The sequence below is a fragment of the Haliotis rufescens genome, unplaced genomic scaffold (assembly GCF_023055435.1).
Source record: "Haliotis rufescens isolate VD_foot unplaced genomic scaffold, xgHalRufe1.0.p SCAF_8, whole genome shotgun sequence".
In the NCBI taxonomy this organism is placed as follows: Eukaryota; Metazoa; Mollusca; class Gastropoda; order Lepetellida; family Haliotidae; genus Haliotis; species Haliotis rufescens.
In genome coordinates this window covers 11361182-11376888 of record NW_025964372.1, presented here as the reverse complement: position 1 = coordinate 11376888, position 15707 = coordinate 11361182, and the positions used below count along the sequence as shown (strand labels likewise).

The window sequence follows — 15707 nt, the reverse complement described above, 5'->3', positions numbered from 1 at the left end:
CATAATGAAGTAATTAATTAAACATTTGAATATATTATATTCATATAAACCATGGCAACAATTGCGATGATGGTCGGTGGAGCTATTGTTAATGCTCTAGCTTTTTCGGGGAGTAATTTTTTATTTTCTAGTATGAGGGAATCAAACGCTAAAGAAGTTGAAGAGGAGCATAAACGACATAACAATGCTTTAGAACAACTCCAAGCAGCCCAGTCACAATATACGCGGCAGAGAATGAAGAGATTAGATTTTATTCATGAAAAATTGCTTAAGGAAGGACATTCAATTCAAACGTTTAAGGATGTTGAATCTGCCATGCACGAATACTTCCTCGTTTATGGAAAAAAAACTCGACCCAATGCTGAGACCAACAATAAGTCAGTTTTATACACCGTCAGAGGCTCAAAAGAACCGCGAGGTCGCATTTGTGATTATGGGATTGACTTCTGTATTGATTTTCAGCTATACAATTATGCATAAGTCAGAGTGACAGCTGTGGCTATGCATAAACCATGACCTAGTTAGCTAATCTATAAATAGCCTAATCAATATCTCAATAGTGTAGATGTGATTTGCATTTAGACAAATGATATGATAGATGTATAACCATGAATAATTGCATATTTACACTCATGGGTAAAAAAACTCTATGTAACCGACGCTGTGTTGAAATTTACTGCGGCATACACAATTATTACATCAGGCGCGGAAACATAAACTATACGTGTTCTGTATGCGGGAAAGGGGTCAAAGGTCGTTATTGTTTATGTAAGGAACACGGTGCTGATAGGGTCAGGAACCAGATTATTTATGCTAGGAAGAGAGATTACATCAATGAGAGGAATAGGTTGGGGAGAATACGTATTTAGATATATGAAAACAACCAATTAGACATTTGTCTCATTTTGCATATACCATTCAACCACAATGGTTTTTGTCAGAGAGTTGAAGGCTATGGCAAAGCAAAGTGGCCTACGTGGATATTCTCGAATGAGAAAAGCTGAATTGATTGATTTACTCGGTTTGGAATACAACAAACCCCAGACTGTGAGGGAACTCAAAGCTCAAACTAGAAACAGTGGGCTGAGAGGTTATTCTCGAATGAGAAGAGCTGAATTGATCGCTTTACTAGATAATAATCAACCTAATAATGATGATAATGATGATGATGAGAATAAACAACAAGAATTAATATTTGTACCCACATCCTCCGACGTTGGTAAATATCTAAGAGGTTGGAAGATGGATATTAATTCCAACATGGATGTTAACGATATTAAGCCCATCATATGGAGTAAAATTAATGAGGAGTTAGATGATTTACATAGTATAAAATACCAGCTGACGATTAAAATGTTATTGAGTAAAAGTAACACAGACGATAGCACCGAATATACCAAACCATATTTCCGTAGCAATCAAGAAGTTATAACCGAATCCGATACTATAAACGCATCATTAGATACATCAATTCAGAGAATACAGGAAACTTTAGAACGCTGGACTAATAGAGGTTCAGGTTGGGGTGTGGATAAAATCGATAGTTTATATTTAGATATAGCAAATTATGTGCCCTTCAAAGGTGGTTCTTATATAGATTTACCCCCGTATTATAAGAAGAAAAAAGCCATAATTAACGTAAAAAATAAATCTGATGACTGTTTAAGAATGATGATAAGATCTGCATTATTCCCCGTAGACAAGCATCCGGATAGACCTTCTAGCTATCCCCAAAACAATGGACTCAACTTCGATGGTATAGACGAACCTACACCAATATCACAAATTGATAAGGTGGAAAAGCAAAATAATTTAGCTGTAAATGTTTTTGGACATTCTAAAGGAATTGTTGTACACAGCATAAGCTCCGCTCCGGAACATATTCCCAGAATCAATTCATTTCTGATCGAAAAAAATGGTAAATATCATTATACGTGGATAAAGAGTTTAAACAGGCTATTATACGATCAAACAAAACATAAGGAAAAGAAATATTTCTGGGAAAGATGCCTACATGGGTACAGCAGACAAGATCTATTAGAAGCGCATAAAGAAGACTGTAGAGGTGTTGGACAGAATGCTATCAGGATCGATATGCCTAAAGAGGGAAAAAATATATTAAAATTTGAACATTATTGTAATCAAATGCCAGTACCGTACGTAATTTATGCCGACTTTGAAGCGCTTATCAAACCCATAGAAAATAATCATGATAGTAGTTTTACGTACAAAACTCAAGAACATATTCCTTGTGGGTTTGGATATATAGTTGTAAGGTATGATGGGAAAACAAACCCGCCCGTGATTTACAGAGGTCCCGATGCAGCGGGAAAGTTCCTAGAATATCTACAAAATGAAGAGAGAATAATCAGGGAAAAATTATCGTGTAAGAAACCCATGTGTATGATGAGGGATGATTGGAGGGCCCATAAGAAGTCAACGAGTTGTCACGTTTGTAATAAACCCCTGAATGGGGATTCCGTAAGAGATCATTGTCACATCACGGGTAATTATCAGGGGGCCGCGCATAACGAGTCTAACTTGAAACTAAAAATGAATTCTCAAACAATACCCATCCCCGGTGTGTTTCACAACCTTAGGGGATACGATTCACATCTCATTATGTAAGCTATCTCAAAGACCGATGGCAGTTTAACGTGCATTCCTAACAATATGGAAAAATACATATCGTTCTCGTTGACTAAACCTATACATTATACGGACAAGGATGGGAAATCTAGAATAAAGCAAAGTAATGGACTTAGATTCATGGACTCCGTACAGTTTCTGTTATCTTCCCTGGACAATTTAGCTAATGCGAACAATCCCGATGACTTTGGGATAACAAATCAATATACCGATAAGATAACTCGTCATTTGTTGCTGAGAAAAGGTGTATATCCTTACGAATATATGGATGATTGGTCTAGATTCGACGAAACTGAATTACCACCCCTCGAATCATTCTATAGTAACTTAACAGAATCTAAAATAACAGATGCCGATTATGAACACGCTCTGACGGTCTGGGATAAATTAGGTTGTAAGAATTTAGGCGATATATTCGAGATATTTAGAAAGACATGTTTAAAACAATACGGCTTGGACCCGGCATGGTACTATTCCAGTCCCGGACTATCGTGGGATGCATTGTTGAAGAAGACCGACGTAGAACTAAAACTACTCACAGATTACGATATGCACTTGTTTATTGAGAAAGGATTAAGAGGTGGTATATCGATGGCAGCGAAAAGGTATTCTAAGGCTAATAATAAATTAGTGGAAGGATACGATCCGAGTAAACCCAATACGCACATATTATATCTCGACACTAACAATTTGTACGGATGGGCTATGAGTCAACCTTTACCCACGGGTGGTTTTGAGTGGGTCGATGAGATTGATATCCATAATATCAAAGCTAATAAAGGGTACATACTAGAAGTTGACTTGAAATATCCAAGTTCGTTACATAAAGATCATAACAGTTTATCCGCTAGCTCCCAAAAGATTAATGGTTAATAAAGATTGGATGTCGGAATATCAACGCTCCTTGATGGGTAATAGTAGGTTAGCTAACGTAGAAAAACTTGTACCAAATTTGATGGATAAGACAAAATATATAGTTCACTACAGAAATCTCCAGTTGTATCTATCGTTAGGTATGAAACTTAAGAAAATACACAGAGTTCTAAAGTTTGATCAAAGCCCTTGGATGGAGCCCTATATAAGGCTGAACACAGATTTAAGAAAGATAGCCACCAGCGATTTCGAAAAGAATCTTTACAAGCTCATGAATAACTCGGTATTTGGTAAAACTATGGAGAATCTAAGGAAGCGTGTTGATGTTAAATTAGTCAGATCTAATGAGGAAGAAAGACTAAGGAAACTTATAGCCAGTCCGGCTTTTAACAGAAGCAAGATATTCGATAACGACTTAGCCGCGTTACATATGCAGAAGAGTAATATAAAATTCAACAGACCGGTGTACGTCGGTATGAGTATTCTCAACTTGTCAAAACACTTAATGTATGACTTTTATTACAACGAACTTAAGAAGCAATACGGCGATAGATGCGAGGTGTTATATACCGACACAGATTCTTTGTTGATGGAAATACAAACCGAGGATGTGTATAAAGATATGGCAGAAAAAATAATTATGTACGACACAAGCGTTTACCCAAAAGATAATCCACTGCACAGCGTAGTAAATAAAAAGGTATTAGGTAAGATGAAGGATGAATGTGCTGGGACCCCTATAGCGGAGTATGTAGGATTAAGACCTAAGATGTATTCTATAAAGAAGTCCGATAATGGGGAGATAAGAAAAGCTAAGGGTGTTAAGAAGTATGTTGTAAAAAAGCATATCAAACACGAACAGTATAAAGAATCATTATTCAAAGGTAGAACGTTCAAACACGAGATGAACTCTTTAAGAAGTTACAATCATAGGATATATGGATTAAGAATGAACAAGACATCATTATCCCCCTTAGATACAAAGAGATGGATTGATAATGATGGTGTAACTACCTATGCTTATGGTTATTGTGGTAATACCGTACCGCCGGGAACTATGAACAACTCTTCTCGTACAAATGCCCTACCCGGTCCATCTTGAAGATAATAAAGAATAGGCTCTCCTTCTTTCGTAACCAATCGACTAATGTTATATGTCCTAAGGGACCATATGGGATCGGTTGCGCGACGTAGGCCTCCTTCGAGTTCACCGGGCTGGTATAAATATCTTACCCTTACTCTATCCGGAAGTTTTCGTTCTTTGCCTCTCCTCGGTGCCGAAGATTCGGAAGTCACTGATTTCATTTTAATAGCATCGGATGGTTTCTTCCCGATTAATCTCGTTACTTCATTATTCAGCGCTGATACAACGGCTGATAATCGTGTCACCCATTCGGTTGATCTCAATCGCTCCGATTTCATTTCGATCCCATACTGATAGCCAAACAAACGTTCCACTAATGTCCTGTTAAATCTTTCGACGATAGCTTGACTGCGGTGGGCCTCTTTTTCACCACGCCTGATTTCGACATCGTGCTTTGTTAACAGTTTAGTTATCGATCCCATAAACTCGCGACCAGGATCTACTTGAAATTGCTTAGGCCATTTTAGCGGTCCGCGTTTATATATGCAGCTCAGTGCATTAGCTACTTCTGTTGAATCTTTCGAGGTTAATGGCTCAGCCTCTTTGTATCGACTAGCCACATCCACTACTGTTAAAGCGTATTTATACGTTTTGCGTTTAACCTTATCGTGGGGAAGAAACAAGAGATCAGCCTGATGAACTTCGTTCGTTGTAAAAATATCAAACTTCTTCCTCGGTATATAACGCGGTGCCGGTAAATATATCTGCCACATCGCTTGTTTCTTTAACCAATCCTTGGCCACATCTTTAGATACCTTAGCCGCGGTGGCTAATTTTTTATTGCTCCTACACCTTTCCAATATCCTCGTGGGCTATAGTAAATTTTATCCATTATTAATTAATATTGATGTTTCTTTTAAAACGACTTTCGTTGAATCACATCATCATGTTTATACTACTAGCATTGATTGGCCCCAGGTATTGGTGAGCTAGACCCAATTTAACTTAATCTCATGACTATCATTGAATCGCATAATCATTTTGGCATAAAAAATGCCACCTGTAGTAGCAGTATAGGTATATGAATCTGGCTCCAGTGGAAGTGGTCCAGAACCCCCATTACCTATACTACTACAGGCAATGAACACATAAAAGTAATTTACAAAATTATAGGCTCGCAATCTGTGCATGAGTCATCAGATTCATACACATTCATATTTGTCACAACCGCTTTATTGAGTTATCGACAGATAGGATTTAGGATGAATGCTTTGCCTGTGTCCACAGATATTCAGTAGATAGTCAATCACCACATGATTTATCTACACAGCCCTTGATTGAGGTACTAATTCATGTACTAAAATTGTATAATACCATTTGTAACCAGTACATATTTAAGCACAAAAACAGTCACCACCTGCTAATGTCTTACTCACTCCTAGGAATGAATAGGTGCAGTTTATATATGCACACTGTCAATCACCACTTGGGTTTTTAGGTGTTGGGGTTTGGCTCAGCTGTATAAGCATCTTAAGTCTGGTTTTTTCATACACTTCCTGTAAGTGGGATTTTGTTGTCACTTTCATGAGTTTCCCATCTTTATGTTTGACTAGGATAACCCCTCCAGTCACCCAGGTTGATTCTATTTTGTGGTCGGTGACTAAACCTCTGGCTTGTTTTGCTTGGAACGCCCTTGTTTTTGTAAGGTCCTCGTTGATGTAGGCTTTAGGAGAATTTGGTGACATATTCTTCAGCTTAGATCTGTTAGCGAGTAGTGCACGCTTGGTAGCATTGCTGATGAACATCACAATTATGGATCTCGGGTTTGACTGGGGTGTTGTCGGGAATCTTGGCACTCGGTGGCTGATGTCGATATCCGCCAGGGATATATCCACACCAATTGATTTAGCGATGTTAATCACAATTTCATCGGTTGACTCTTCTGCTTTGTAACAAATGCCCCATGGATCCAGGAATGAAGTTTTTCCTCCAGTCTGTCATGTGGGATAGGCAGGTGTACAAAGTTGAAGAATCAGCTGTTTTGAAATAATTGAACTTGGTTCATTTCTGAGATTGTAAAAGGTCCAGCAGATCCTTTGAGTTTTTGAGAATTCACATGATATTAATTCCACTTGTCTCAAATACCTTCTGTGACAAAACACAGAGAAGTCTTCCCTTGATTGTCTTACGGATTGTGGTACATGCGCTTGACCTAGCAATATGCTGTTTGTACAGATTTTCATAAGCCTTGCAATCCAGTACAAAAGAGTGATGCACATGTCTTTGGTTTTAGAGTGGAGTCAAAAGTTGATAATTGTAGTAGGCTACCTCTAATAGGTGCCAGTGACAGCAGTTAATATAGTTGAATTAAGAATACATTACAATGTCATATTACAATGCTAGCTAAAATACTATATACATTAACAATGCTTAAAATACATAGTAACCTAAGCTTCAAGATAAATAAAGTAATAATTGAATGAACTTACCCTATATGACACAGTGAAGAGAACATGCTGAGAAATATGTGCTGACTGACCAGCAGAAGTTGTGACCAGGGTATCCACATGATTGCAGAGAACATGCAAAAAGCTAGAAAACAATAAGCACCTAATGACAGGCCAAGCCTGTGACAATAGCCATGAACCTAAGAATGAAATGGCTGAACTACCCAAGATATATTCAGAAACTAGCTTACCTGTGAATTAGTAGATTTGTGCAAGTGCTGAACACAAGTATTTAAGAAAATAAATATGAAATATTTAGGTTAGCTTATTAATTTAATTCATGTTAGGTTACTATAATGATACTTTAAAATCTAACACTATTCTATTTACAAGCATACTGCTACATTCTCCCCTGCCACAGAAAATGGCATCCTGAAATATATTCTATGTTACAGCAGAACCAGTTATCAGAAATAGCATAGCCTTGTAGGCCTCTTCTGGGAGGTCCTGCAAAAGTCTGCCTTCAGCTAGAGTCTTAAGAGAACGATGTTCTTGTTTTCCAATCTGTCAAAAATGTTATTGCTTGACTCATACAAAACTCTCCACTTACCAACCAGGCTGGCGACTGACACTGTCTTGTAGATCGCCTAGGTGGTAGAGTTGGTAGAACTCTCCTAGGCACCCTAATAGGTTCTGCATCTGGATCTGGACCTGGACCTGGTTGGTTGGTTGGTTTGTTGTTTAACGCCGCACTCAGCAATATTCCAGCTATATGACGGCGGTTTGTAAACAATCGAGTCTGGACCAGACAATCCAGTGATTAATATCATGATCATCGATCCACGCAATTGGGATCGATGACATGCATCAAACCAAGTCAGCGAGCCTGACCACCCGATCCTGTTAGTCGCCTTTTACAACAAGCATAGGTTGCTGAAGACCTATCCCGGAATCTTTACTGATCTGGATCTGGTTCTGGTTCTGGTTCCGGATTTGCCTCTCCTTCTTCCTCAGCTTCCAGTTGAGAACTATCACCAGCTGTTGAATTACCTCCTTCTTCCCCCTCTTGAACCATTGCAGCAGTTGAATCTTCCACATCTACACAGGTTTCAGGCCCATCTGCTTCAGCTTGTGAGGCAGCATTCGACGGAATGCTAACCACTGAAGATACATCAGTGAGGTCCACAGGTTGTGACTCAACCAGTACTATGGAATCATCGTCAGACTCGCTGTCTGATAGTGATTGGGTAGACTCTTGTACCTTCGCTGCGGGTCGCATGTACTTCTTTCTTGGCTTTGGAACAGGAACAGTCCTAGTCATGTCAGTGGCGATCTCTAGTGAACCCACTGGCAGCAACAAGTTTTGATGAAGTGTCCTTAGCTTGTCCATCACCATCTTCCTTTTGTACACAGTACACTGGGATTTCTGGGTTGGTCCCTCACAACATAGATGCTTTCTTCACACTTGTCTGCCAGTTTGTGCATTTCATCAAATGCAAGCTGCTTCACTAAAACTCTGTCTCCAATGTTGAGAATAGCTCCTCTGACCTTGAAGTCATACCTACTCTTCTGTCTCTCCCGGGCTCTTTGTGCAGCAGCTGTTACAAACTTGTAGGAGTCAGCAAGCCGTTGGCGCAGATCTTTGATGTAGGTGGTCTCAGATTGTCTACCTTGTGGAGAACCTATTCCAAATGCAATGTCAATAGGTAACCGTGGCTGTCTGCCAAACATAAGGAAAATAGGGCTTTCTCCGGTCAATTCATGTCGTGTTGCATTGTAAGCATGAACAAGTGGTGCTACGTATGACTTCCAGTTGGTCATCTGGGATGGTTGCAAAGAACCTGACATACTTATCAGGGTCTGATTGAATCTTTCTGTCATTCCATTTCCTTGTGGGTGATAAGGTGTGGTCCTGCTTTTTTCTATTCCGGCCAGCTTACATAGTTCCTTAATTAGCTTACTCTCAAAGTTGGCACCTTGATCTGCATGTAGTCTTTCTGGAAAGCCATAGTGTACAAAGAAGTTGTTGAATAGGACTTCTGCAGTGGTTTTCGAAATCATGTTCCTAGTAGGGTAGGCCTGAGCATATCTTGTAAAATGGTCAGTCAGAACAAGAATATGTTGATATCCTCCCTTTGACATCTCCAGAGTAAGGAAGTCGATGCAAACTAACTCTAGGGGCTGGATGGTAGTGATGGAGAGAAGAGGAGCTCTGCCTTCTGCTGGTGTTCTTCTGAAGCATCTGTCACAGTTTTTTATCCACTGATCCACATCTTTAGCCATTCCAGGCCAGTAAAATCTATCCCTTCAGAGAAACAGAGTCTGATCTCGGCCGAGATGTCCAATCTCATCATGAAGTCTGTTTAATGCTCTTTTGATGAATTCTGCTGGGAGAATTAGTTGCTTCCTTTCTTCTCCATCCATGATAGTAGTTCTGTACAACACTCCCTGTTGTAGTTGGAGATGACTGAATTCTCTGATAAGACCTGTAGGAATATCCTCTGGTATCTTGTGGTGATGTAGTCCATCAATGACTGTTAAATACTTGATCCCTGTCTTGTGCTTTCCTCCAATCCCTTAGAGTGAAGCTAGCTTTGTTGTTCCTGTGTTCAACATCGTCATCTGCAATAACTTCAGCTGCAAAGCGTAAACTCTCAATGTAGTTAGATGTCTGACACCTATTGCAGATCGCGATGTTGAACACAGGAACAACACAGCTAGCTTCACTCTGTTACATTGGCGTCCAACGTGGGGCTGAGCAAGTTCATATTACATTTGAGCAAAATATGTCTCAGTACCCTACCATGTGGCCCGGGACGTGCCTTCTGTTGACGGGGGAGTATATAGCAGGGTGTGAAGTCATCCCACAGATGACATTCTTACCTTGTCAGCTTGCTGACGGGGTTAACCTCTTTGGTTATGTGGACAAGGCTTCCGGCCTCTGATCAGAAGTTCCGTGGTTCTAATCCCATCACGGGACTCGGAAATTTTATGGCCACTACACACAGACCCGTGAAGATCTGGATAGAATAGGTCTTCAACATCCCATGCTTGCCATAAAAGGAGACTATGCTTGTCGTAAGAGGTGACTAACGGGATCGGGTGGTCAGGCTCGCTGACTTGGTTGATGCATGCCATCGTATCACAATTGCGTTGATAGATGCTCATGATGTCAATCACTGGATTGTCTGGCCCAGACCCGATTATTTACAGACCACCATCATATAGCTGGAATATTGCTGAGAGTGACGTTAAACAACCAACAAACAAACAATGTTAATCTGAATATTGGTCAAAACAGTTCAATGTTTACCTGAATATTGGTCAAAACAGTTCAATGTTTACCTGAATATTGGTCAAAACAGCGGCGTTAAACAAAAACAAACAACATTACAGCAGGAATTGAATTGTTTTAGGAACCACTAGGTACCCAAAATGTAGAGAAAAGCAACAACACAAGAATAGACACAAGTTTTGTGTTTTCTTCTCTCAGAATTCAGTAGACTGTTAACTTTGAAGTATATTACCAGATGTCAGCGCCCACCAGGCCCTCTAGTAAATTCTGACTGGTGTAAAGAGGCTTTGTATTTGTAAGGGAGGGCACAGGTGGCCCAATCGTCTAAGGAGCGGCAACTCACTGTTAAGGGTTGCGTCCCTTGGACACGCCAGAAACCTATGATCGTGGGTTCGAATCCTGGTTAGCCCTGATTATGTTTCTAGGTTTGTCAGCGCCATACCCATGCAACCAAAGTGATAAATGTCTGACACCTGCATCACTTCGGTCTTTCCTCCCACATCGAGCCTGGCATGCTGTGATATAACTAGAATACTGTTCAAAGCAGCATTTAACCCAACTCACTCACTCACTTGTATTTGTAAGAATTATGAAACAATGTTATCATTGTTAATAATTCAAAGAATACTACCTGTCATATCAGGAGAAATCCCACCCACCTCTCCAGTTGGATGTTAGAAATAAGTGAGGTTTAGGTAGCAAAATACTATTACTTGCCCCACTTATTATGGATAGTTGACAGTCAAGAGGGCTTCTCTTTAAAATCTGAAGATTGTATTGTGTGATGACAGCTGAAATACAGGACTTTCTGATTTGTTTGGTTACTGTTTAAAATGTAATGAAATTTAGTATATATGTGTAGTTAGTAATGGGGTGCAACACATGTTACATCTTTTGTGATATTAAAAATTGTGAACCTGATTTGACATTTGGACCATGCTCTTGAATTCTCTCAAAATTTTAACTTGCCATCAAACCTGAAATCTGTTCATGGAAATGATATGGTAATGGTTCTGTAAAGCATGTGTAACATTAAGTTACTCAATGCTCATGCAGATTAATATTTTGATTACAGCCGTAGCAATTAGTGAATGGGAAAGCCTTGCTTATGTTCACTGTTGTTATGTTGCAGCAGCTGAGACGCACACACCTACTGGAATTGAGAGGAAGTTTGGACGACAAAATGTAGCCATACAGGTACCTAGAGTATATATGACATTCAGCTTTGTGCATTTTGAGAACATGTCAACGGTGTCTCTGTTGAGTTCTCAGGGAGGAACAACATACGCAGGAGTAGGGAGACAAGCCTGCCACTTGACCAGCCATTTATTTAAGACTGTTGCATGTTACATAACAGCACGTGATTATGCTTACCTGCAACTAATCACATTACGCAAAGGGATATCTGCTGGCCGATTACAATGTCACACACTAGTTTACAACTACTGTATATCAATTACAGATATTACAGTCTCAAATGCAGTAACTTCTTAATTTAAACCTCTAGTTTTGGATCTCAACTGGCTGTATATGTATTTCCAGCCCCTGTTCTACGAAATATCACCATCCTCTCAGCTGCAGGAGTTTGTAAAATCCTGCATATTTTCACGCTTCCCCACTTAGTTCTGCAACAGGTTTTTGCATTCTGATGGGAGCAAATGTATTATTTTCTTTCTTTTTTTTAAATCCTAGGAATAATTCCCCCTCCCCCCCTTTAAACTGTTATTGTCGGCCGCTAAGTCTGTTAAGTGATGAATCAGATTTACTTATTCAAATGTTTGACACAATAATTCTTATGGAAAAGAAATTAGAAGTTTATTGGAAAATATTTGTTTCAGGGAAGTCTTGGTTTGGTGTTAAATGATAAATGCCATGAACACAAACACTGACATTCATGATGTACCTTGTTTTGGTGTCCTATATGTATCATGTAAATGTTATAGATCATTTACTGTCCTCCCTGACTGTAATGCCACCCTGGTCATACTGCAACATTTTTCTCTGAACGGATCTGAAGTTCCAATTACCTGGTTATCATTCCATTTTCTTCATTAATTATTAACACAAAATTTGCAATGTAGAGGAGATGATTCCCTCTTCTAATTCAATAAACTCATTAACTCTTGTTGTTAACTCAGTTTGTCATATAAATATTATTCTCAAAGGATCAAACTGGTTTGACTTTTTCGTCATGTGCAAAAATGACTTCCATTTGGAACGTGGCCACTTTTCAGAGACAAAATGGGCAGATAACCAAGCAGAAATTGGATCTTTTCTACTTCAATTACATTGTAATACCTGACCCATCTATGTCATTGTAAATGAATTGATATCATAAGATTGTTTTCACCAGCAATATTTGTAATTATAACTTATTAAAATTTGTAAGAGAGATTTGTGATACTGTTACTGTATTATGAATCAAATAACGTATCAATGTTCAAATTGGAGGTGGAGTAGCCAAGTGGTCAAAGTGTTTGCTCGTTGCTCCAAAGATACCCCACAAGGATTTCTGGTGTCCTCCGCTGTGATAATGCTTGAATATTGCTGAAAGTGGCCTAATACCATTACTCACTCACTCTAGGGACAGTAGGTTGTATATTCCCGTGGGAGTTGATAATGATAAATGGAATGCATAGGGACCGCTGGTCCAGAAACAAATATAAACAGCATTTTGGGCAGAGATGTTTGGATAAGTGTGGAATGTAAATGTATAACATAATTAATATTATTTATGCTATTATATCATTTGAGAATAAAATATACATAATCTCTGTAACAGCTCCATCTTCCACAAGACTGCTGATCATGCTTATTTACCTCTAGAAACTACTATTAGATAGATTTAGTTGTCAATAATTTGTATTACTCCTAACAATGCAACAATAATACATGAATCACCACCAGCTTATGTCAATGTATGAACTTGAAATTGTGCATGTAGTTTTAATCTAACTTATAATTCAAAGTGTACAATTTCAATGTCAAACTCACACAACAGCACATGAGACTGTAAACATAGGGAACATTCTGTACAATCCAAAATCACTTAATAGGGTAATAGGGCATATACTCTTAGACATTCTGGCATATGTCTATTAGTGACAGCTCTTTCTGGCCAACATGGAAGCATACCTAACATCACATACAGATAACAGGCCCATGTAATTACTATTCTAGATTCAATTGGTGGCCACATCTTCTGTGCTTATGATTTCTTCTTCGAAGCTGAAAAAAACAATCTTCAGTGAAATGCAAATCGAATTTGTTTTCAAGGAAGTTTGTTTAACATTTCCAGGTACTATAAACCAATATTACATTAGAAGTTTAGAAACTACATAAATGATAAAATGCAATCGATTAAAACTATTCCAGCATGTCCAATATGACATTCATACAACTAATTTATAGACATTATCAAACATGTTCTGTAAATAAACCTGACTAAATGTTTCTCATGAAGTGGATGTTCACTTGACTTTTTTCCATGGTTAGCCTATGTATGCCAGTCAAGGTACTCTGATAATCATCTGGTCTGAAGTGTTTGCCATAAGCATGTGTTGCATTAGTGATCTGTAACAAAGCAAAATGGTAAATTGAATATGATTTTGTTTATACATTGCTCGACTGGAGACAGAGTACACATGCAATTACCAAGACTTAGTATGACAACATTGTTTTAAAAATGTAGAAGTTACATGTTATGTAGGGACAGTTACAATGGGGATGTTGAAGACTTTTCTAATCGTGACATTTTTGCTATTGATAGTTTTTATATAATAAAAATGACAAGGGGAAAATTTGGAATCTATTTGTGAACAAAATAAAGCCATTGTCTGAAAAACGAACAATACGTCAGATATGACTAAATAATTGGTGACAAACGGTTTAATGTGTAAATAAAGATTATCACAATTTAATTCGCTTCTGAATCATTGAAGCAAGATATTATTTGCACCAGATATCACTACAATCATTATGTGAGCAGCGTAACGGGTGTTGAGACAGTTGAGGACAGGTTTTGTTTTCCACCTGTTTACATGTGATTTCATGACCAATATCTGTGCTAAGATACCTTGACAAATGGTCTCTCATCACTACGGCTGTTGACAATCCACTTTTTCCGAAGTTCTTCATTTCTTTAATGTTGTGGAAGGACAGCGTTTTGTCTTTACGGCTATTACTCCTGCAGCCTGGTATACAGCAGTGTTGCACCATTCTTGCAAGTGTAAACTGAGAAAAGCCTATTATTTTAGACTGATCGATCTGTCTATAGGTAATAGACGTACATGAAGTCATCACAGGCAAGAAGTCGTGACGGCATCTCAAGCATGATGCCATATAACAATTGAAGTGATTGTCCGTTCATGGGTAATACATCATTGCAATGAATGAAAATCTGCCACGGATGTGAGAATGAGCCACAGATCAGAGTACCTCCATACATCCTAGTCCTACATATATTATATATACTGAACAGCAAAAGTTCCTGTGACATTGAATAAGATTTAATGCAAAGTTAAGTTTTTTACCAAATCAGAAACAATTTTGGTTTGCAACAGATAAAAGACTCCTGTAAGTGTTCAAATGGTTTAATTTGCCATACTGAATTCAGAAAATGCATGATTTCATAAAAAACATAAACATACCAAAATGTCAATTTACAAATCAATAGCGTGTGTGTCCACCTCTGGTTGCAATGCAAGCAACACATCTTCGTCTTATGGAATGAACCAGGCGTCGCACAAAGTCCTGTGGGATATCTGTCCATATCTGCTGGAGCATGTTTCGAATTTCTGGGAGTGTCTGTGGAACACGTGGTTGACGTCGAAGGCGCCCATCCATCTCATCCCACATGTGCTCGATTGGTGAGAGATCAGGGGAGCGAGCCAGCCAGGGGATGACATTCACATTGTTTTGTTGAAGAGAATCCTGAAGTCGAGCAATATGAGGTCGGGCGTTGTCATGTTGAGAGGTAATGCCTGGGCCATGACGACGCAAAAACGGTAGAACAACAGGGCCGGTGATCTTGTCGCGGAAGCGCTGTCCATTGAGATTTCCCTCTACCACTATCAAACAGGTCCTCTGTCTTGCTGTAATACCACCCCATACCATAATGCTGCCGCCCCCAAACCAATGTTCTTCCATGACACAATGATTGACGTAACATTCACCTCGACGTCGGTACACTCGAATCCGTCCATTGCTTTGGCTGAGGTGAAAACGAGACTCGTCAGTGAATAGAACTTGTCCCCACTGCATGGCCGTCCAGCGTAGATGCTGTCTGCACCACTGTAGACGTGCTTGACGGTGGTTTCCTGTCAAAATGGGACGTCTGGCAGGTCTTCTGGCGACAATC

General features: G+C 39.1%; 1 protein-coding gene across 3 annotated transcripts in view; it reads left to right on the top strand.

Moving 5' to 3' along the window:
* LOC124113764 (nonsense-mediated mRNA decay factor SMG7-like) overlaps positions 1 to 15707 on the top strand; it is a 282423-nt gene that overhangs the window by 147002 nt on the left and 119714 nt on the right. For 2 of the 3 annotated variants that reach the window (XM_046474277.2, XM_046474275.2), the window contains exon 17: positions 11481 to 11545. In XM_046474277.2, the coding sequence (XP_046330233.2) occupies positions 11481 to 11545 (65 nt within the window). The remainder of the gene's footprint in view (positions 1 to 11480; positions 11546 to 15707) is intronic. The other variant, XM_046474276.2, reaches the window with a different exon arrangement.